Genomic DNA, 24029 nt, shown 5'->3' on the forward strand with positions numbered 1-24029 from the left:
AGGTCTCCAAACCACTGCTGAGTGGGTCACGGGCAGAGACAGTAGATTTCCATTCTTCCCCAGGGCACACTGTTGGTTGTGACACTGGGTAGGGGGGATTCTAGACATCCACAGGAAGAGGAGAGTGGTGCCACCAGACAGCCTATGATGCACAGAACAGTCCTCCAAGCCAAGAATCACCTGAGCAAGCAAGTATCAGGAGTTCTGAGGTTGCGAAGCGTGATGTGTGCAGGGGGATTTGTGTGACAGATCAGCAGCTATCATCTCCACAATCCTGGGTAACACAGGTTAGCAAATTTCCAGAGGGCAAGGAAGCATGAGCAATGGCCGGAAAGACCTTCTACTGAGTGTATCACGAAACATCAAGAATTCAGAAAATGGGGCCGCAGAGACAGCTCAGCAGTGAACAGCACTTGCTGTTCTTGCAGACATCCTAGCATTGATTCCAAACACCCACATGGCTGCTCACAACTGCCTGTAAATCTAGTTTCTCTCTCTTCTGCCCTCTACACATATGGTATATAGAGACATATGCAGGTAAACTACAAATAAAAATAAAAATAAACGAAATACTTAAAAAGAACTCCAAATGTTACATTTTCCATTCCATCTCAAAAGCTGTATTCAACAAGCTACAAGTAGAAAAAAAGACACCATGTAATCCCATTCTCAGGAAGGGGTTAATAGCTTTACCATTATAAGATAAACGCAGTATACCTTAATCTCTTCCGCCGTACACTCATTCACTTATGCATTCATTTCCCATCACAGTTCTGGGTTTTCTAACATGTGGGCTGCCCCTTGAAAGCCAGAGAACATATATTAACACTTGAACTTGAGACTTATTCAGTCTCTTCTGAAATCTGTACTCTCCTCCTAATAGAACAACAGAAGCTCAGACATGCTGTGCTAGCCTAAGTGCCTGGAAGCCGCAGATGAATCTTCAGAGGGCACGATGGTTCAAGGCCATCAGAAGCAGGTGTTTCAGCCGCAATCGACCCTGCTTTTGAACGTTCCAGACACTTGTTATTAAGGGAACCAAATTATTTCCCTTAAAAACCATAGCTCTGTTACCAGAGCCAATACTCTGTTGGACTTAAGAATTAATTGAAAAGGAGAAATGTAGACATAATCATGTTAACTTCTTCCTAATTTGTTGCATTACATTTTAAGGAATTGATTTTTTTTTAAATGATAAAGTGTTAAGTAGACACATAATTCTGCTTAAGGCACAACATTTTCTTGAGGCAAACTGATCTTTGTGAATTATGAACTTTATGGATGGGAAGTTATGTCAATGAAGTTCCTACTAAAACCAAGAGAACCACACCCATGCATACGACTTGTCTCTGTAAGCCTCACTTGCCAGTCTTGTGTCTTGAACACCTTAATTGCTGCAGTTGGCTTTCCAGATTAGGACAGTGAAGCTACACAGAACAGTTACATGTGCCATTCAGCCCCAGAAAAGCATGTCTGGAATGCCTCAGAACCAAAGGCGGCTGTGCCACAGGGTGCAAAATAACAGGCGGCCTGCCACCTGTTGCCTTTATGGCCAGCGCTGACGCCAGTTCTGACACTAAAAGGGATGCTGCACCTTGGCCCGGATATGCGAATGCGTTCTCTCTGCCTTAGGTAGAGCAGGGAGGTAAGAAGCCCATGGCTTGCTCTGGAAGCAGGCACTGCTGTCCCTTTTCCTCTCCCCACTTTCTTGTGTCTCAGTTGGGTTAGGATACCCAGGGCTAGACCTGCGAGGTCATCTTCACCATCACAGCAAGCCAAGTTTACTGTTTCCCTGTACCCTGTAAAGAGTTGAGTATGATGGCCAAAGGAAGAATTCCACTACTGGGGCCCTGGATTCCCTGTGCCATGACTTTACAAAGACATAACCATGGAGGTAGGTAGGGGAGAGAGGTTAGCTTTGTCGCTTTTGCCCTACAGAGCAACACGGCTTTGATTTATTTATGATCCTTCTCAGATGCATTGTCTCGGAGAACTTCCAAGCATTTTTTTCCACCCAGGCTGCTGATGTCTTTTTCCATGCAAAGTAAACAAAGACTACTCAAGTCTGAATGGAAGGACCGGAGCTGTCCAGGTCATATCCCTGTGCCCTGAGTGAGTAACGTTGTGCCCATATGTACAAGTACCTCTTCAGCATTGGGGGATGCATTCCAGTCTATTAAACTGAGCTTCTCAGTAATTGTCAGCAGACCAGCAGTATCTTGTTTACGAGGTCAGTCAGTGAACACAAAGCAGCCAGTGTGTAGACAGTCATTTTGATTGTCACAAACACAAGTGGTTGAAAAGTCACCTGTATCAGTCTCTGTCTGTCTGTCTGTCTGTCTGTCTGTCTCTCTCTCTCTCTCTGTGTGTGTGTGTCCTTACTGAAGAATTTCCTTCCACAAGGCATAAAATAGGAATAAAAACTCTATTTTAAATATGGTGACATTCAAGTACCATCTTGTTCAACTTTCTGCTAAATATAAAATTTACTTGCAAATATTTTGATATGTGTAATATATTCATGGACACACGCACAAACTATTTTAAGCAAGAAACAGAGTTCATAGTGTATTTTACTGGTAACAGAATACTGTCTATAAACACCAGCTCTGTTGCACGAGCAGTTCATAGATGTATCACACCGTGTAATTAAAAAGTCAATCTGTTGGCTTACCTTCAACACTTTTAACTGGTAGTAAACATTACTTGTCTAATATTCAGAATATATGAGGGAGTTGGAATGAGGCTACAACCACAATGACCATAGCAAGGTCATTTACTGTCTACCAGGAACTGGACTCAGTAGTTCCCAGGGATTATATCACTCACGTCTCACAGAGTAGCTAAATATTAGACAGGTATTATTAACCCCACTTTTACAGAGACACATCGAGGATTCAAGACCACTTGCATAATGCAGTGTTTGTAGGTCACCGGCTGTAGGAGTTGAATCTGAGCCCCCTGTAGTGAATGTCTTCCTGGATATTATCTTATGTGCTTAGCACAGAGCATATAAAGTAATTCTTAGAACATGCAAGATAAGTTCAGTAGTCACATTAGACAGGTAAAAAGTAGCTTACTCAACTGGCCCATGGCTACGAAATGATAAAATGTCTCCCGTAAACACGACCGTTGGAGCTGGGGGAGGCGGAGACGGGGGCAGCCTAGTCCATAAACTGTTGCCCAAACATGAGGATCTGAGTTCAATACGCACATTTTAAAAGCCAAGGAAAGTGGTACTGCTCAGAAGCTCATCACTGGGAAGACAGATGGGTGGATGCCTGGGACTTATTGGCCATCTAGCCTAGTCTACTGGATGAGATCCCTGCCAGTGAAAGGCCCTGCCTCCCATCACTTTTTGGGCCCTGCCCATAAAGAAGAGATAAGAAAAAGGTGGTTGAGACCTGAGGAAAACTCGAGGTTATCCTATGACGTGTGTGTGTGTGTGTGTGTGTGTGTGTGTGTGTGTGTGTGTATGAATGAATAAGGCTGTCCTATGATCTATACACATATGAACATGAATGGATATGTGTACCTGCACATACACAGTCTCTCACACAACACTGTCTGAAATCAACTTGATATCAGTAAGTAATGTCTGGGGGGGGGGGGGGAAAGGACCTATAGAATTTATAGACAATATCAGAGGCTAAAAAACATTTTCTAAAAAGGCCAGGCAATACATGCCCTGGTCTCTTCTGACACTATAATCTCCTTTGCAGCTATTCAACTTCTGGGCTCTGCTTTTCTAGCATGAATGTAGCCAGAGACAACATTCAAATAAATCGAGCGGAGTGTTTCCTAGGGAAATCGTTGACTTAAAAAATAGTTATCATGCTATTTATGGCTCCTGGAATATAAAATTCTGACACCTAATCATCTCTTAGCTGACACCTGGCCATTACTATTATTTAATTTAAACAGAAAAAAGAACATTCTAGAAATGCTCAGTGCAGAAATGAAAGATACATCGATGTGATAGCAAAAGAGCAAGCACTTGCAAGGAGGAATCCAAGTAAAATGGAAGAGTATGTATTTAGAAAAAGAAGTAAAAATATCACTTGGGCAGTAATGAGAACTGAAATAGCCTAGATCATGTTGGCCCAAGTCCTGGCTTCCTCAGTTACTGCTTATATTACTAACATATTTTTAAAGTTTCCCTAAGTCTTAATTGCCCTGACCTGAAACAGGGGGTGTGAGTTTTCTACTGCACACTATAGTATAAGGCCTAAGAGGCAGAATCAGCCTTCCAGGGCAGGGAGAACAATGAACCAGAGGAGTTATACCTGCAATAAAGAGCTCCAACGTGCATCAGACACAGTCTCCCAGCAGGTGGAACCATGTCTGTGAGAACCCTGCTATGCTTTCTACACGGGCAGAGACTTTAGCTGTCAGCAGGGGCACAAAGAAAATTTGTCGAATAAATAAACATAAGGTAAAACATAAGAGTTTCTCTGGGCAGGCAAAATTGGGTAACTTAAAGCCAAGGTTAATCCAGTTACCATAACATCTACATTTCAGACTTCAAAACAAAACAAAATGAAACCCAGTCAGGCGTGGCGGCGCATGCTGGTAATCCTAGCACTCAGAGAGGCAAAGGCTTCTGCCTCTTGAACCCTGAGTTCGAGGCCAGCCTGGTCTACAAGAGTCCAGGACAAGCAAGGCTACACAGAGAAGCTCTGTCTTGGACAAACAAAACAACAAGAACAATAAGAGCAATAAGAACAATAACAACCCCCCCCCAAAAAAACAACCAACCAAAACCCTGGCATCTTGGAGTTATGAACTGAAAATCAAGAGCAAGTGTCTAAGTAGACTGTTGCTTTACATAACTGGTAGCCACTTGAGCTAGACTGATTTCCATCATCTTCACTGACAGAGCTTAACAGCCAAATGAATTTCGCTTCTCTTCTCTCTGAAATCAGTAACACAGAATAGACAACTTGGGTTGAAGATTTTATGACCAAGTAAAAATAGCTCCCATCTTCTCCCGTCTGTTCATTCCTCTCAGGAGCTGCTGGGCTGTGAAGGCCCCAGGTCTTATGTAGCACAGCAAGGAACTGGCTGCAGTGCTAGAAGCTGGAAGTGACGGACTGGTTTTCTTTCTAGGGTTGGTTCTAAATCACACTTACTTCCTCTCAGAGGCCGAACATTAACATTGAAAATGAGACTGCAGTACTAATCTTTCCTTTACAAAGTGGTGTTCATGTCCAGGGCACAGGAGCAGGCTTTGCAGGAAGAGTTTTCCAAAGTCTGCAATCAGCTCTGCTCCTGTTGCTGTTGCTCTGCAATTACCTTCTATACTAGGGCTGTCCAGGGAAGGTTGGTCCCCTTCAATCTTACCGCCATCTGCATCATTAATGGACACACTCTACCATAGCATGCTTCTACTAGGCACCTATTCCAGAAAGATTTGTCTCAATTTGTAGCATTGGTCCACTTCACAGCAGGCCTTACATAGAACAAATGGGTTCACATTTAACAAAACCTTCTTTTTACAGGGATTAATAAGAGAGAGAGGGGGGAGGGAAGGGGAGAGAGAGAGAGAGAGAGAGAGAGAGAGAGAGAGAGAGAGAGAGAGAGAGAGAGAGAGAGAGAGAACCAATGTTGTATGTACATGTTTTTGTATGTCCAGAGTACAATGTTGGATTTCTTGATTTAACACTTTCTATCTTATTTCCTTGACACAGGGTCTTACACATACACACACACACACACACACACACACACACACACACACACACACACACACCATATCCCACATCTCCTTGAAATCCTCCTGTCTCCACAACTTTTGATTGCAGGCTTACAAACCCATACTTGGCTTTTAACATGGGCTCTGAGGATTTGAACTCAGGTCCTGACTTTGCAGCAAGTACTCTACCTATCTTTAAAATAGGGCTTGCTTTGGATTTTTCTTATAAACATCTAGCCCTTAATTGCGTTTGGTTTTGTAGAAAAAAAGTACCAAGGTGTGCACATCTTTAATATGGTCTGCCTGAATATCAAAAACTCAACCTTACATGTAAAACGGTAAGCCAAAAACTAAATATCTAAAATTAGAAAGTAACATGTGAAAATGAAAAACAAAAGGATAGGACAAATTCAGAAAATAGCAAGACCTGGAAGTTAACAAGATCACATTATCTCAAGAAAATTCCATCTCGGTCAGAATACAAGCCTACACTCACCACACTCCTTCTTCACCTGTGACTTGTTGTGGTAAAAATCATACCGAATGTGGTCATTCTCAGTACCCGTTCCTGCCAACCTGGCATTAAACACATTTATGTTTTAGTCTCAATGCAATTTTCTCAGATTCTCTTACACAGAGTGTCAAGTACTCCTGTCTCCCATATGTACCCCTAATCTTCCACCAAAACATCATGTTTGCTTTGCTGTTTCCTACTGACTGCGATGTGCGCTATAACACAATTTACCCATAGACACTCCTCTGCTCAAGCTTCTGACTCTGGGGCACCGTCTGTGTTCTTTGCATTTCTTGGGCTTTGATTTCCAACTCGGTCTCAGCACTCACAGCCATCCTGAGCCGGCCTGTGCTCATCACCTGTTCCTCCCGACTTACAGAAAAAGTGGGTGTCAAACAAGGGCTCTCGACTTCTACACACCCCTGGCCCACTGCAGAATATCAGTCGCTGTAACATCACACCAAGAAAAGAAACCTGGGGGGGAGGACACCTCCTCCTTGCTGAGAAAACTGGGGCTAAAAAAAATTCATTAGGCCAGATCTGCCAGTCTTAGCCTCAAGAGACGTTTGAAAATTTCTCTAGATAAAAAGATGCCTTGGGGATATGAAGACGAGTGTTTTGTTCAGATCAAGGGTACCTCTACTTGCACATTCGCTCATAAGCTAAAGTAAGTAAGAAGCTGCCTTAAGTAGGGGATGATAAAGTTAAACCATCTACTTGGAACTGCATGCTCCTTTCCTGAGCAACACTGAAGGCTCCCATAGATCCGAGGTGCTCAGTGTTCAATTCAGAACCACCACTTAACAAAAGCTCCCAGTTAAAAGCACAAAATCCCAAAACATTGCTAAGTGACACAAGTCAGTCATAAAGCTATGCACGGTACAACCTCACTTACACACTAAATATTCGGAGAAGGACGACTCAGTGGAGACCAAAGTATACACTAGCTGCCACCTGGGGTGAGAACCAACTCGGTGAGTGGGCAGGAGGGATCTCATTGGGGAGCTGAAATGTCCTTGGGCTACATTAGGCGATATTAAACAATTGAGTGAATTTATTAAAGCCACTGAACTGGATATTCAAAACGAGTTAATCTCATGGTATATAAATCATACCTCAATAAAGTTCCTAAAAATGCAGCAAAGAAAGGGGCCTACTAACACCAATAATTAACAATGTACTTGAGTTGAACATTGTCCCATACTAAGCTCTAATGAATGAGCTGTTAATATTACACTTTTGCAAGAGGGGAAAGAAAATTTTAGAATCTCGTAGCATTTGTGGGTGAAAGCTAATATCATCTGCACTACACTAAAACTAAGTAAAGCCATATTCACTCAGTCTAGATCTAGAGGCAGATTAAACTGTGGGGGAAAAAACCAAAACCAAAACCAATGCACACCCATTAAAGGCCTCAACCCCAAAACACATTAGTTGACATAACATTAGTCTGTTTAATGTAAAATACACATTTGCTTTCATTTCCTAGCAATGGAAAATCTTTTCACTGCACTTGGTTCACAACATTCTCAAGAGGAACATTAGCAATAGAAGAGTCTTAGGTATCAGAATCACACCTGGTTCTTGAAGAAGATGCACCTACACTTCCTAATTAAACAACACAAACTACCCCTATTGAATTTCATAGCACAAAATAAAATGGCTTTTAATATATCACATTAAAAATTAGATTTAGTAAAAGAAAAATTGATTCAGTAAAAAAAATTGGATTTAGCAAAATTTTATGTAAAAAATAGCAAAAAAAAAAAAAAAAAAAAAAAACCTAATGAAAACTATTCACACAGACAACATTTATTGAAATCCTCCGTAAGCCCAGCGTGGTGAATGACCCAATGTAGTCCTCCCCATCTCAGGGGTCCAAGAGGCAAGGGGCAAGCTGAGCACTAAGCACCCACTTCTGGAGGACTGTGATGAGTTCTGGCTAGGAAGGGTCTTATAACACAGTCTACGACTCCTTAAACAGCATGCACCAGGCAGAGAAGAGACCATGCAAAGCAGGATTTGTATTAGTTTAAACTGATGGTTGGACTGCTTGTTAAACCAAACCAACACCAGCGAAAAACCAAACATAAGAAGCCTTGTGATTTCAGAGAGAAAACGAGGGCAGGGGTCCCTTGGAAGGGAAGTGTAATGTTGGTTGAAATGCCGGTTTTCCCCTCCTATTTTCCTTTCTTTCTTTTTTTTAATCCTAAGATATTTAGAAATAAAAACAAATCCAAGAGTAGGTTACCTCGGACCACCTCCTCCACGGACTCGGTGGTGGTGGTGGTGGTGGTGGCAATGCTGGTTGTTCTTTCAGTCGCCTCTTCATAGGGCTCCTCGGCCTCCTCCTCTACCTCATCGCCGTCCTCCACATCCTCGTCATCATCAGCTTCCTCTTCCTCAACATCGGCCACTTCCTCCTCCTCCGCCACTTCTACTACTTTGTCCTCGCTGGAAGAACAAATAAAAATAGCGTGGAATACTCAGATGAACAAATTTAGGAAAAGTAAAAAGACAAAAAGGAGAGGGACTTTGGTAATTGTGAGGGAACATGGACTTGACGGAAAACACACAGAAGGTTAAGAGTAGGTTAAGTAGGAACTTTAGCTGAGGTCTACAAACTGCTTCACAGGTGGACGTGGCTCCTCTTCGTTTAATGGCTGCAAGAAGAAGCTACCGTGACTCCCAAGCAAGATCATGCAGACTGTAGAGAGGTGGTGTGGCTGTAAACATCTATCTACTGATGAACACACGGGGCAGGTAGCAACCAGTAAGATAGAGCTGCTAACGGACGTATCAAAGACCCCAGGCCACTAAGGAATCTCTGTGAAAAAGCATCTGGCTGCCAGTGCCAGCTTGGTGGAGAGCACTTGAGAGAAGATAAAGGGAGGGAGAGCCTACCCTGTACTACCTGGGAGGAAAGGAGACCAAGGCGCGCTGGATCGGATCACAAAACTAACACATTACGAATATCTGACACTCTCCGCCACAGCTCTGTCAAATGAGAAGCACTATACAAATGGGAGGAAGAGAGGCTGTACCCAGGTTAAAGGACCCCAGCAACAGACAGAGCCCATGGGAGTTATCACCCTGAAGTCGCTGTGGACTCTACTAGCAAGAAGGAGCCTGTAGCTGGGAGAAGCAATGGGGAATCTAGAGGTTGCATTAGCCGTGACATGATGATGCTTTGTAATGACAGTGTTGGGGCTGGAGAGAGAACTCGGCTTAAACGCTTGGGGAGTCCAGTGTTATAGACTATATCAGATTTCATCCACGCTGGCGAGTGGGATGGCCTCAGCCATGATTTAAGATGCTTCCAGAAAGCTGAAAGACTTTGTAATTCAATGCCTGACAGCACAGGGATGAGATATTCTGCTGAGAATGGGCAGAGACGTGCAAAGAAATGGCTACAGCACAGAGGGACTGCTGTGATTTCCCCCACGCTCCAGGCACACTCTGTACATGCCGTATAATGAATGATGCACAGGAGGCCCCCGGGGTGCAAGCACAGGATGCAGGACTTCAAAAACATTCTCTAAAAATATGTGTGGCTTCTCAAGGGGACATTTTCCCCTCATGGACTATGTTGAAAGGACAATATATTCTGAAGCATTTGGCAAAAAATGTAAAGATGAAATAATTCAGCTGAATAATTTAGGCGCGTGTTCATGCATAACGCGTTGATAGGTAGGACACTGTAACTGATTTTCACATTTTCATTAAGACTATGAAGAAGTAGGTGAGAAAACAAAGATCAGACACTGTCAAGGATAGTCAGATGGGATAAGCCTCCATCTGCTTAGATACAAATGAGGTGAAATAATTGATTTCTTGATTGCTTGCACAAAAATTTCTGCGCATACACCTCCTACTTGAGGCCACATTTCAAAACTAAACCTACAGCTGGCTCTCATTTTATTTGTGATGCATTTTTTTTTTTACTTAAACTCAAGGTTGTTCTTCTAGTGAGGAGAACAGAGGTGGCTTCCTGCACAACACCAATTAGTTCATTGTGTCTGCGATCTCTTCTTTGTCCAAGTAAATCACAGTCACAATTCTCTTTGTTTCTCCAGTGTCGGTAGTGATTCAAGAGTAAATGCAGAAAGAAAAGTTAAAGCAAGCCAGGATTCTCAGGTCATGAAACATCCATGATCTTGCCCCATGACTGGTGTTGCCCCATGGTCATGTGTCTGGTCCAGATTTGGTTAGTCCTGGGCTGTCAGGTAGGGTGAAGAAAACCCGTGCCTTTCCACCCTCCATTAATCCCTCAATGCTGCTTTTAAAGCTCCATGCAGTAAGTAGCCTGAGCTGCAGGGACAGCTGTTTAAAGTGATCTGCATTCTGGTGTGTGTGTGTAGCCAGGAAAAAGAAGGAATTACATGCCCATCAGCTCTGACTGCATCTGCTTGCAGAATTTACTGTCATCATAACAAAGAACTGAGATACATAATAGTTCAACTGGCTGAGAAATTAAATTGCTTTCCCTAAGAGAACTCAGGTCCATCTCCTATTACTATAGCTTTCATTTCTGGAATTAAATTTAGATGTCCATGAATTCAATTACCTAATTTGGACACTATATAAAGCAGAAGCACACAACTGTGCTTTAGTGATGTTGTATCTTCTGCAAGAATCCTGACCATGCCATTCTTATGACTTCTACTGGAGCTTTTAGGACTAACAGGAGGCATTAAGAGGCGGGGACACGCTTTTCTGCCACCAGCTGAGAGGACAGACAGACAGACAGCTGTTCTGCAATATAGGAACGGTGAGACCATTTTATAAAGCTGAGCACAGTGACAGAAATCAAAAGGAGAGCGAAGTTTGTGAAATGGTGAGACCAAGCAATTTCTTGATAAACCAAGCAAAAAACATGCTCAGAAAGACAATTAGTGGATAAGATGGTAGATGATTCCCCAACTGTAAAGCCGTCAACACCAATAATGAAAAATACTTATACAGAAGGAAACTGAAACTCCTGGCTATCCTGAAAGTCTCTGGATGCAGTGAGCAGGTCAAAAGGACACAACAACAGGAAAGTATATCATTGATTAAACAATGTTATGTCAACATTCAAGGCTGGACTCTGCTGGAGGGTAAATGTCATCATGAAGGAGAATCTCCATTTCCAAAGAGACTGCATATAATTGCATGTGATGCTGGTGCCACTTGTGAGTCTCCGTAGGAGCATGATTCACATACCAGCTTTCATTCCTTCTTATAAAAGTCATGCAAAGCATTTTGCCATTTGCATTCTTTGGAACGGTCATATGACATTCCATACATGGCAAAGGGACAGAGTAAGAGGACTGGTGGCAGCTCAGTGGCTGAGGCTCAGGGAGGGGTAAGCACGATGGGACAGTGGGAACCACACATCGTCATCAACATGATTTGAGGGCTTGAAGACCTGAAATAAGGGCTAGTTGAAGGTCTTGGTACCCCCTGCCCAATTTTGCTGTGAACCCAAAGGTGCTCTAAAGCAGTATTTTCTAAGAATTAAATGAGTAAAAAACTTTTAGAAGTTTTATTTACTGTTTCATAGTCTCTCTCAAAGTTAATTTTGTTTTTCCTTTCTGCCATCATAGAAACTGGGGAAAAGAAATGGCGGAGAGATGCTCTGATCTCCATGGTTATGAGAACGTGAACTACTGTCAGGCCTCCACCCTAGCAGTGATAAAACATAACCAATAGCCAGTTCCCAAAATGTTGTGACCAGCCAAAAGGCCAGAGGAGCAGGACTGAAAAAAATGGGGCTCAGACTTCTGAATGCTGATGCAAGTGGAGCAAATAAAAGCACAAGAGTCTCTGGGAGTTTCCTAGAGTCACAGTAAGGAGTAGAGCGAAAAAAAAAAAAAATTAAAACAAACAAACAAAAACATTGCAACAATAACAGAGGAAAATAACCCACAATGAACAGATATTTTTCTCTTCTTTGGATTGGTAGCCTTCCAACTGGGCTCATCAGTTTTCGCCAAAGAGAAGAAGCATCAAAATCTGAGGTCATAACTGTTATTTGCAGAGACTATGAGGAAGCATGGAAGAAAGGAAGCTTGCTTTCTGCGGTCCCCTGGGAATATTCAACACAGGACAGGACGAAGAAGCTATGCACATTCAGTTAGATGCTAAACACAAAACGTCACACTTGGCCTGTTTGTTTATGTTGCTTTGAGAGAAGATTTCAGTCTGTAACCTTGGATGTCCTTGATATCATCATGATCCTTCTGCCTCAGCCCCTTAAGTGCTGGGATTACTGGCACTAGCCACCATGTCAATAAAAACAATGAAAATAGGCAAATGTCTAGGCAGATAAGTTGTACATTTTGGTGAGAAAAAGCTGGGAAGGCAGGAGAAGATGGCTGGGCATTTGTGGGTGCTCTGGTTCGGATGGAGGTCAGCTACCTGGTCATGCTTAGTTTTTAAAATTCAGTAAGTTGTAAGTTGTGTTATGTGTTCTTTATTTATGCACAGGCCTGTTCAGAAAAGAAGGCTTAAAGTGGATCCTCCTAAAGTAACAAACTGTTTTTTCTATTTGTTTTCCTCTTGGTTTTTCAAGGCACGGTTTCTCTGTGTAGGCCCGGCTATCCTGGAACTCGTGCTATAGATCAAGCTAGCCTCAAACTCACAAAGATCTGCCTGCCTCTACTTCCCATGTGCTAGGATTAAAGGTGTCTGGGATAGGAAGTCTCAATAAGAATATTGCAGCCTTCAGAGAATCCAGATTTGCAAACATATACCTTATTCAAAGTATCAAGTCCGATAAACGTACTTATAAAAAAGGAAACAAAAGCAGGGTTATGGTTTATGTATCTTTCAAATCTATAGCCCCTTTTGGCATGGCTTCACCTAACAAGGATGAATAGTGAAATAAATTATCCTCTACACCGATTACTGCATTAAGACAGATCTATGTACATAAGAAGTCTTCTTTTAATACTGTATAATTAAAATGTGTTTCCTACTTTACAATATTGCGGCTTCTCTTTGAGTTACCTAGTCAAACATAATCTAAAACTACTTAATGGAAAATTCTAGAAAGAATTCACAAGCTTCAACTAATTCTTGTTATACTACTGTTATAATCACTCCATTTTATGACCGCTAATTTTCTGTGTATGAGTACACACTCTACTTTAGCCACAGGTATGTAAGGAAGGCAATATACAGACGTTAGTATTGTAGGAGGTCTCTGTGATGACAGAACTCTTTGAGTGGCATCTCCCATAGATACAGGGAAGTAGTGTAGTTGCCCCGGTGACACATGGTAGTTAGCCCAGAGTATCAATCTTTCAGCTATAAGTTTTCTAAAAATCTGATGAATATTTTTCTCAGGAGAAAGGCATAAACTCCTTGAAGTAGACACTGTGTATAAGTTACTCGAGGTTGTTTTGAACTCTTTCCTCCCCTCCCTTGACAAGAGAATGTAAGAACCAAACATAATCTATTAGTCTACATCACTTCATCCCTTGTAGCTAGAAGGCCTTATGACGGACACGTTTCTGAACAACCAGAAGCCAGGACACATTTGGATGAAAAACAGCCCACGTGCCTTTGTTTCCTTGCCCTTTTGCTCCACTTTCTGTTCCCACCTGAAAAGGTGAGGTGACAGCATTACGTTTATCAAGGTGTTCCATCAAACACAGCTCACTGGAATGACTCCAAACTATTCACCACTACACCAATTCCAAGGATTTTTGACATGTGCAGTTAAGTATTCCTTGTTGAGGAGGGTTCACAAACCCAGCTGGAGTTCCAACTTGAGGACTTCCACTTTAAGAAGATGACAAATAACAAGACTGAGACACCAAAACTGTATGACTCAGGCAATTAAGAGTGAGCTGTTGGTCCCAACCGTGGTTGCAATTGGATTGAGTCGTTACTGCACATTTAGTAATGCTTATTCTCGGAGAGAGAGTCTATGCTAATTGCTGAATGAGCAATAGGGGACCTGCACAACGTAAGCTTCAGAAACTCCAAGGAGAATGGGACTTGTACAAGCCTCTGGGCAGTAGGGATGAGGCAGGAACACATATTCATTATGCAATCGGGAATAATATGCAAACAAGCACGATTACAACAAAAGTCCACAGGGACACAGAGCTTAAACAGAGAGAAAAGACAGAAGCCAGAGCTTCTTCCTTAGAGGATAAACACTGAAGCGAAAGCGATATACACAGGTTCCCTTTAAGCTAATGAGTAAGTAGGCAATGCAGCCCTCCGCCAACCACTGAATCGCTCCATTGACGTATAGCCTTTGCTGTTCACTCGTCACTCCATCTCCTGCCTTGTTGAGGTCACCCATGAACGCTGTACTTGAAATGCTGTCCTGGTCTCCAGAAGCATACATTGTACTTGCTTGTTCACATATTTGTCCCTTGTACCCAGATTTTTTTTTTTTTTTTACTTATTTGATCTTATTGTATATCCCTTGCTAATATTATATCTTCCAAGAAGACAAGGCTTGGTGGCACTGTCCTGTTCAGTTATGTACCACAGCACCTGGATAGTATTTGGTAAAAGGCAAATACACACTGCTGATAAAATGGCTAGTGCATAGTGGAGAGTTAACAAGCTGGCGGGGAGCGGGTAGGTGATGGGGATAGTTAAGGCAGGCAAGCACATGTGAAGTGCAGCAGCTTCGGGGAGACATGTAGAGCAGAAATAAGCATGCTTAAAAATAAGCTAGTGGAATGACTAGCACAGATTTATTTTATAATGATGATTCTGGCTGCTGGGTGAGTGGACCATAGGGAGACAAGAGGAAGTTAAAAGGCTGGTGGGTGCTAGGGGTAGCTGTAGCTCTAAAACGTACGGAAGGCTCATGAGAAGACAGCCAACGGGACAAGGGCTTCAGAATCTGTATGCATGTCGAATCACTAATATGGTGATAATTATGAATAGGGAGGAGACCCAAAAGATTGAGATCCGACTGGATCAGAGGTGTCTGGTGACCATCAGATACCAAGTTCATAGATTTATCTAGGTTCCCTACGCCATCTCTCATTTATTCTTCCGTAACAGATCCTATGCATGGAAGGCAGGAGGTAGAATGTGACCCAACAAGCCTGATGTTTAAACTACCTGTGAAGGGCAGTGTGCCGTTCTTCTGCTACCTCAGCATCCATGGTAAGATGACTGTCTACAATGCAGAAACAATTTAATGAACATATCTAGAGCATGGCAAGGAAAGCCCATGGGTTGGGCAGTTTACAGGAAAATAGGCTCGGATTCTTTAGCAAGCTTGTATTTAAAAAAAAAAAAATGCCCTGAGTCCTAACAGTTGAAATAACTTTGGTGTGGCTGGAGAGATTTCTCAGCAGTCAACAGCATTGCTGTTCTTGAAGAAGACTAGATTTAATTGTTAGCACCCACACTCCAGTTCAGGACCGTCTGTAACTCCAGTTCCAGAGGATCCAACACCCTCTCTGGCCTCCATCACCACCTGCCATGCAAGTGGTGCACAGATATACATGCAGACAGAATATCCATAACTGTAAAATGATAAAACATTTTAGAAAAAAACCTGGTGATAGCATCAGTTATATAAAACTAAACAAGGAACGACAAATCTATGACAAATTTTAGACAAATCTATGAACTTGGTATCTGATGGTACAGAAAATTTTCTACTCATTTTGTGGGTGAGATAGTGTCAATGGGTCCTATGGAGAAGTGGTTTTACAGAGGTACTGGCATGTTTAGTATGCTCTTGATTGAACTTTTCTTTCAAATATTTCAGCACAATAAAAAGCATGGTAGAATAATATTCTGGCAAGATTTCTAAATCTGGACTATAATTACAGTAAAAGACTAAAGTGCTTTTTTTCCCCAAGACAATCTTGGAAGTAAGAAAAGTCATATATAATAAAAAATGTATTGTCCTGACAACTTTATGAGCCATGTAGGACTAAGGAGAAGCACTAGAATCATTTTAAATTCTTGATGTGAGAAAACAAAATTTGGGTTCATCAGAGGCGATGCCAGAAACCACCGAATGAGCAAATTCCTGAAGACCTGGGTATTGGTAAATGAAGGTGATTGTGTGTAGATCTTAAATGAAAGTCAGGAAATTCATGATCTTTACCCATTTGGTCAACAGAGTTTATACCAGGTTTCAAGGCATGCTCCACTCTCTGGGAGACTGCAAGAAGCAAAGCAGAGAATGTCTCTGCCCTCCTGGTACATACATCCTAGAGACAGGAAAAGACTAAGGAACCAAAGAAAAGATGACATACTGCCACATTACAAGGTGCTGTGTACAAAGGGAAAAATGAAATCAGGGAAGCTATCTAAAACACAGTGGGGTGAGTAGTGGGGGTGAGCGTGTGAACTCCCCCCCCGCCCCCGAGCATGAAGTGCTCACCATAGGCTTGTCCACTTGAACATGTGGTCCCTAGGTAATGGTGGTGCTGTTTTGGGAGGCTGTGAAGCTTTTAGGAAGTGGGTCTTTTAGGGGGTAAACTTTAGGTTCTGACTCTCAGGTATTTGGTCCCAGCCATGAGAAAATTGTTGAATACAGGGAGCTAGAGAAGACACTATGAAAACTTGCATTTCAGGAAGAGAGTGCCCAGTACTCTCTTCCACTGAGGACAGCCTGGTCTACAAACTAAGTCCAGGATAGCCAAGGCTACACAGAGAAACCCTGTCTCAAAAAGTCAAAGGAACCAACCAACCAACCAACCACCACCACCACCACCACCAACAACAACAACAACCAAAAAACGAGAAATTAGTCAAATCTCCCTCACTCCCCCATCCACCACACCCACCCCTGCCTCTGGGGAGACCTTGGGAAGGAGAAAGGAAAGCTTCCTGCTTCTACGAAAAACTATAGTGTTGTTTATATGTGAAGTAACCATAGGTCTGAGTCCCTTCTTACAGTAAAGGACAAACACAACTAGTATTAGTCATACCTCTCCCCTCAAGCAAGCCTCTCAGGAAGGAACAGACATGTATTCTTACCTCATCCTGAGAAAAGTAAGGGGAGAAAAACAGAAAAAAAGGAAGACACACCAGGGGTTTACATCTCAAACACTCCACTGCTCTTTGCTTCTGAGGGTCTGAGCAAATGGGGTATTTTATTTTACTTATTTATTTTTTAATATTTTGTTAATTTATTCATATTACATCTAAATTGTTATCCCATCCCTTGTATCCTCCCATTCCTCCCTCCCTCCTGCTTTCCCCCTACTCCCCTATGACTGTGATTGAGGGGGACCTCTTCCCCCTGTATATGCTCTTAGGGTATCAAATCTCTTCTTGGTAGCCTGCTATTCTTCCTCTGAGTGCCACCAGGCCTCCCCATCCAAGGGATGTGGTCAAATATGGACACCAGAATTTGTGTGAAAGTCAGTTGGGGTATTTTAAATTGTATGTGTACTTCTAAAGGTAAAATGAACGAGCCCGTCTCTATTGCATCATGAAAGCCTTGGGTAGCCAGAACACTGAGGAAAGCGTGTTTAGAAATGAGAAGGGCTTTTCCACTGTAACTCTTCTTCTTTTATCAATAAGCCAAGTTTCTGGCCTTGACAAGAATTATTTCAAAGAACTCTGAGCACCAGCATTTGTTAAACTGCAGTGAAGGCAGAGGGCCGCGGTGATGTGCTCAGCGTGGCCTCATCCTGTGTTTTAGGTTGAGTCCCTGACAACAGCTGCTTTCAGGAATGCACTGTTCTTTCAGGAAGAGACATGACACTAGGTACACAGTAGCTCTCCGGGTTCCGCAGTTTCAGTCACTCTCACTCAGCCACAGACTTACAAGAAGTTCCTGAGAAGATACGTTTTGAGCAGCTTTTATTGTTACAACTTGATACAACAGTTCTATTTATTATCAGTTATTGGTCACTCTAACTATGAATAGTGAATAAATCAAACATTATTGTTGATTTGTACACACAGACCTGCCAATCATAGATCTATATGCACCTGTCGGCTCTTAAGTCTCTTCATCTTTGCAATTAAACAATGATACCAATTACTTTCAGGGATACACTAAACATCTGATGCACACAGAAACTGAGCAGGAAGACCTAAACACTATACCTATTTGGTGTTAGGAGGCTAGAGATTACATTTAGAGAGGACACAAGTACCTTTATTTTAACACCATTACATTTTGGTAGTAGTACTGATAAAGGTATCATTTGTTTTTGTTTTCCTTGAGGTTTATGGGTGCAGGAAAAAAATCTAATAATAATAATAATAAAAAAAATAAAAATAATAATAATAAGACTCACTTTATTTAGTAGGCTTGCAACTGCTGACCACAGGGTCAGAGTCCTACAGAGATGGACAAGGAAGCATGCATTAAACAGTGTCATAAATGCTGTATTAACAGTTAATATATAAAGGCATATGTGTATATATACATATAATATATACATATGAATACATAGATACATATATGAATGAGTATGGACAAAGTCTGGGAAAACCAGACTGAAGAACAGTCTCAAAGTATAGTAAATTGGGAAGCAATAAGTGAATAGGAGGCTCCAGGGAAGAACATGTGGAAAAGGGTACCAAAAGGCCAAGAGATGAAGGGGATGCAGAAAGGGCCAAAAGCTCTGGAGAGCAGGGCTGAGTGTCAACAAAGAACAGAAGGCAGGTGATGGCTGTACTACGAAAGACTTTGTCTCAAAGGCAGAAGACGTTGGACCCTTATCCACAAGGACCCAGTGTCTAACACATAAGCTTTAAGTAAGTGTGGAAGATTAGTTATACATCAGCATACACAAGCTGGGAGCAGCATGGAGGCCAGACAGGTGACAGAATGGCAGGTACAGCCATTGGGGAAGTACAGCCAAGGAGGCTGAAAAAAAGTGAGAGGTTTCCAGAAATAACAGAACTGGTGACCATCTGGATGGAGTGGGTTAGTGGGAAGATGAATCTGATGCTTCAAGATGGAGAAATGGGGTAGAGATGGTTACTAATGGCAACGGGATACAGCAGGAAGAACGGGTGGCAAGGAGCAGAAGTTAATGGGTTCAGCTTTGATCATGATGGATTTGAGACGCCGGAATACGGCTGGAAAAGAATCCAATAGACAGCTAGAAGCAATGAAGGGACAGAAATGAAGGTCACAAATAGTCCATATGAAAGCACCTTCAATGACTCTGAAATAAAGAGCACTGTACCTTTAAACAAACAAACAACTGCTGAAAGAGCAAAGATAATGGACCAGATGGCGGTTCCTTTTGTGAACTGTCACCATGGCCGGTTACATTCTCACCTAGGGTAGACACAGACACTCACCTCTGACATCTTTGTACAGCTTTTGCTTCTTTCCCTGATCATGCCACGAGGATGTTTCAAGACTGTTGCCAATTCAGAGATCTTTGAGAGAAACTTTGAGATGTCTCTAGATTTTGTTCAAGAGTTTAATTGGGAACAATGTTTTAAACTCGACTATGCGAGAGGAGACATTCCAAGGCACCCCAGAGGGCGCCTGGAACTCCAGGCAGCACTAAACTACATATATAATATAAGGTTTTATCCCCTGTGCGCACAAACCTATCATAAAGTTTACCTTTGTAAACAAGACATAGTAAGAAATTAATAACTACAATAAAGCAGTTAGAACAATGCCTCATAATAGAACTTATATGGATATGGTCCTTCTCTCTCAGTATGCCATTATATAGTACTTTTTGTGAAGGTGTGAGATATTTTATGTTTTCTTTTGAAAAAGAAAAAAAAAAGCTGTCAGCACCATGCCTATCCTTTACAATCATTATTAAGCAAAATGTTCAAAACAAAAACTCAAGCATTATAATACCATAACTTTTAATCTAATGCCTGAGAAAGCTATTAAGAGGCAGGAAACATACATAGTGTGGATCTGCTGCGTTTGTGTCCTCAGCAGAATGGAGCAGATGGCACAAAATGTCACCGTGCTACTCAAAACAGCGTGCAACCGAAAAGTTTATGAAGCTTATTTTTAGAAATTCCTAGCTAATATTTTTATATCATGGAAGCCACAACCATAGATAATGGTAGATAATGGGCGCAATAAAAATGCTGATGGATACTACTATGCGTGAGAACTTTGGCCAGATGTGAGGTCCCCAAATGGACCAGGATAGTAAGCTCCCCCTCCCCCACAGTGCACATTCCACTGCAAGAGAAAAAGACAAGGAAGAAGAAATAAAATGCCAAGGCACCAGGTCATCAAGACACAGACAGACAGGATGACAAGACTGAAATGGTGACAGATGGCTTCTTCTAGTTTTCATTTCTATGAAACAAGAAGCTGATGTCCAAGACAGAAAAAAACTGTCCAAGATCTTAGGTCAGAAGAGAGGGAGCACAGACAGGAAGAGATGTCTGTTCAGGTGTATAAAAGAGCTTGCTTTGCTATTTTCTTGGTACCCTAGTCTACCCTTTAGCCTGTTTTAACATTGAGCAGCCCATCTATAACAATTATCACCCTAACCTTCTCCATATGAATATGGAGAATGGTGGAATAGTGGTCCACACTTGCAATCCCAGAGTGGGGAGCCTGGGAGCGAAGGGTCTCTGGGGCTCACTGTCTGGCCAGCCTAGCTTATTTGGTGAGCTCCGAGCCAGCAGGGAGGCTGTCTCTAAAAACACGGGAGATGTCAGTGGAGAAACAACACCCAGGGTTGTTCTCTGGCTTCCACATGCACACATATACATTCGCCTGAACACACACACACACACACACACACACACACACACAATCATAGATTGCACAAGCATCTGGCAGAAAAACCAAGCTCTGTAACTGATATCCATCATCATCACCTTCAGTTATTTTAGTGTGTTGGAAAGCTACCTACGCATGCACATGTTCCACACTGTACATGCTCCATAGAGGCTATCAGTTGAGTTTGTACGGGGGAAAGGATGACTGTAGAGGAGAAAGTCAATTGTAGTGGACATCTGGAGGGAGCTAGCTTTGCTTGTTATGGTAGTTTAGACTAAGGCTGTATTGGTAAGAACGGACAGAACAGGTGAATGTAAAGTTAGCAGAATTTGGAGAAGTAACAATGCAGAGTCCCGGGTTCCAAAACGCAACTTCAGGGAGTGTTTCTAAAGACACAAGAGATTTCATAGAATGGCAGTGGGGAGAGACTGGGATAGCCAAGAACAAGGCCCGGAACACCAGAGTTCGTTTATCTGTGTACCAGCTAGCCTAGGTTGGAGAATTAAGTCCTAAACTACTTGACTGAACTGAAATAATAATCAAAGTCAAAGACAACAAGCGAGAATGAGATAGAAGGGAAAAATGCTGTAATAACCTTAAAAAAATGGTCAGGAAACAGAAACATAATGGACAAGTTAAAACAAACAGTGATGATCAGACAGCTATAAACTAATAAACAAAGAGACCCAAAAGCCTTGATTAAAGAGTACACAGGAAATGCAGGCCAGGAATGATAAGGAGAGGCGAGTCACATATGAAAAAGGGCTTCTGTGAAACAGACATATAAAGGCTTCCAACAGCCTTTTAATCTGTACGTGGTCTGCTATGAATGCTTGCATTTCTGAGTCCATGGGTGCCTGGGCCTGTCTGTGCAGGCACCTGATAGAAAGATAAAGAGGATGCAAGGAAAAGGCTGTCACTTGTACTGATCACAGAGCAAAAACATTCAAGTTAAGCATCAAGTCAGAGATCACAGATGTCATAAATGTGTATCTGAAATGTTTATACAGTCAATCTCCAGTGTGCATGCGTGGAAGCAACGCTGTCAAACCGAGGGAAGTTAGAAGGCCACGCTGTTACAGACACTCTAAGTCCTGTGTTGCTCAGGGAGTTTCAGCACCGGCATGGGTTTTGCATGAGGTTGGAGCCTGGGGGGATAGTTGCCTAGTAAATGCTGAGTCACTCCGTGCGTTCAGCATCTGCATTTGCCGTGATTAAATGAGATGCTGCCATCCCAGGAATGCCCTGTACACACATTTTCATAAGCCAAAGAACTTCATTAGTACATCCGATGTTTGTACAACTCCACAGCTCCGGTTTTCCAATAATAGCAGCTATAATAGTCTGCTGGAGGCCGCTTAACATAACAATCGAAGATTATACAATGAAAAGCAAATGAACAACATATTCCAGGGGACAGAACATTAAAAGCTTAATCTTCTCCTACTTGTAAATCGTCGATATGTTTCTGAAATATATAACTAAGATCTAAAATGGAAAAGTTGTGAGATACGGAAATTCAAAATTTAAACAGATTAAGCTTCTATTTAAAATATTCAAGAAACCCAATGTCAACCACACACTAATTTAATAGACAATTTGCAGGCATAGAGAATTATATGTTCTAGTATTTTTTGCATCTTTAAAGTAATTCTTGCATATTTAAGAGATAGGACAGGCATATTTAAAAAAAAAAAAAAAAAAAGAGTATCATTAGTTGCTGGTTACCAACAGCTCGTCTAAAACAAAAGGCTTAAGGTGCCCTGATCTAGTTCTGTCAGTTATAAGAGTTACAAGGCCTTAAAAGATTCAGCTGACAAGACAGCATGTTATGATGGCCATGACTGTCTAGCAGAGGTGGGACTGGGCTCCGAGCCCTGAAGAGCGCCTTTCTATTTGGCAGTGTGAGATGGGTGGTGGCCGAGAGGTCAGTTCCACAGCCAGCGGTTTGCCTCTGTTCTACATGCAGTCTGCACACTATAGATGCGCTCATGCACCTTTCAGTGGTTCAAAAAGCAAACACGGTGCCTCAGATCCTCTGACATTTCCCACGTCAGGGGGAACAGGCTCCACCAGATATGACTGGGGTAACGCATGGTTCTTAAAATGTCTCTTTTAATTTATGCTTTGAGATTTTCATCCACGTTTACAATGTCTTTTGATGGAATTTATCCAATCTTACCCCTGTCCTCCCTTATGTCTCTCCCCTCCACTGCTATCACACCCCCCCCCACCAAACTTCATGTACTTGCTATGTATTTATATATTATCCAAGTAGTCTACTTGGTGGGGTGCTGCTGCTATGGGCCTAGGCATACGGCAAACCACCTAGCCTGGCCGGCACCTCTGAAGTAAACTGACACACCCTTTTCACTAAGCTATCTACTGACGACAGTTCTTCAACCAAGAGTGGGGCTTCCTGAGCCCCTCCAGCACCCATGTTAGAATTCTGACTGGCTTGATCTTACACAGGTCTTGTGCATGTAGTCACAGTTGCGGTGGGTGGGATCAGATGTGCAGTGGGCCTATTATGTCCAAAAAGAATCCCTTTGAAATAACCTTCTGCCACCTTTGGCTCTTAGCTTTTCTATGATAATCTGTGAACCATGGGAGTGTGGCATAGATGTCATTTATGGATGAACAGTCCACCGTCTCTTATTCTCTGCAATCTGAACTATTGTGGGTCACTAAGAGTTGTCTACTGAAAAAAAAATCATCTTGTTTGCAAATAGAATTTCTCTTTCCTCACCTGTGAAAAGCTATCAGCACTAGTTCATGCCATGTAGTTCTATTAAGAGAACCCTCTTTGGGCATAACAATTTAATATGTGAACTAAATTATTTAAATGACTTTTACATGAGACAGTGATAAATTCCATATAAACATCTTGCTATCATCTTGATATTAGCTTCATCAAAGAATTACCCCTTGTGGGTACCAGAGCCTGAATCCAGACAAAATACAAAGGATCTCCGTCCCATTTCTCTTGTCTTACTATCTGGCCATGGCTCACTGTCCTAAAAAAAAAGTCACCATCAATGAATAACCCAGCCCTTCAAATATCACGTATTAACATGTAGTATGTGTTAATTGATTATTTCCTACTACTGGGCCGCATGTGCCAGGCCTCAGCAGGCACAGTGCACTGCTAG

At 42.1% G+C, this 24029-nt stretch overlaps 1 protein-coding gene across 1 annotated transcript in view; it reads right to left on the reverse strand.

Annotated features, from left to right (window-relative positions):
* Positions 1 to 24029, reverse strand: part of App (amyloid beta precursor protein) — a 220432-nt gene that overhangs the window by 89034 nt on the left and 107369 nt on the right. The window contains exon 6 of the mRNA XM_051150165.1: positions 8461 to 8663. Within this exon, the coding sequence (XP_051006122.1) occupies positions 8461 to 8663 (203 nt within the window). The remainder of the gene's footprint in view (positions 1 to 8460; positions 8664 to 24029) is intronic.

Source organism: Acomys russatus, chromosome 8 (assembly GCF_903995435.1).
Source record: "Acomys russatus chromosome 8, mAcoRus1.1, whole genome shotgun sequence".
In the NCBI taxonomy this organism is placed as follows: Eukaryota; Metazoa; Chordata; class Mammalia; order Rodentia; family Muridae; genus Acomys; species Acomys russatus.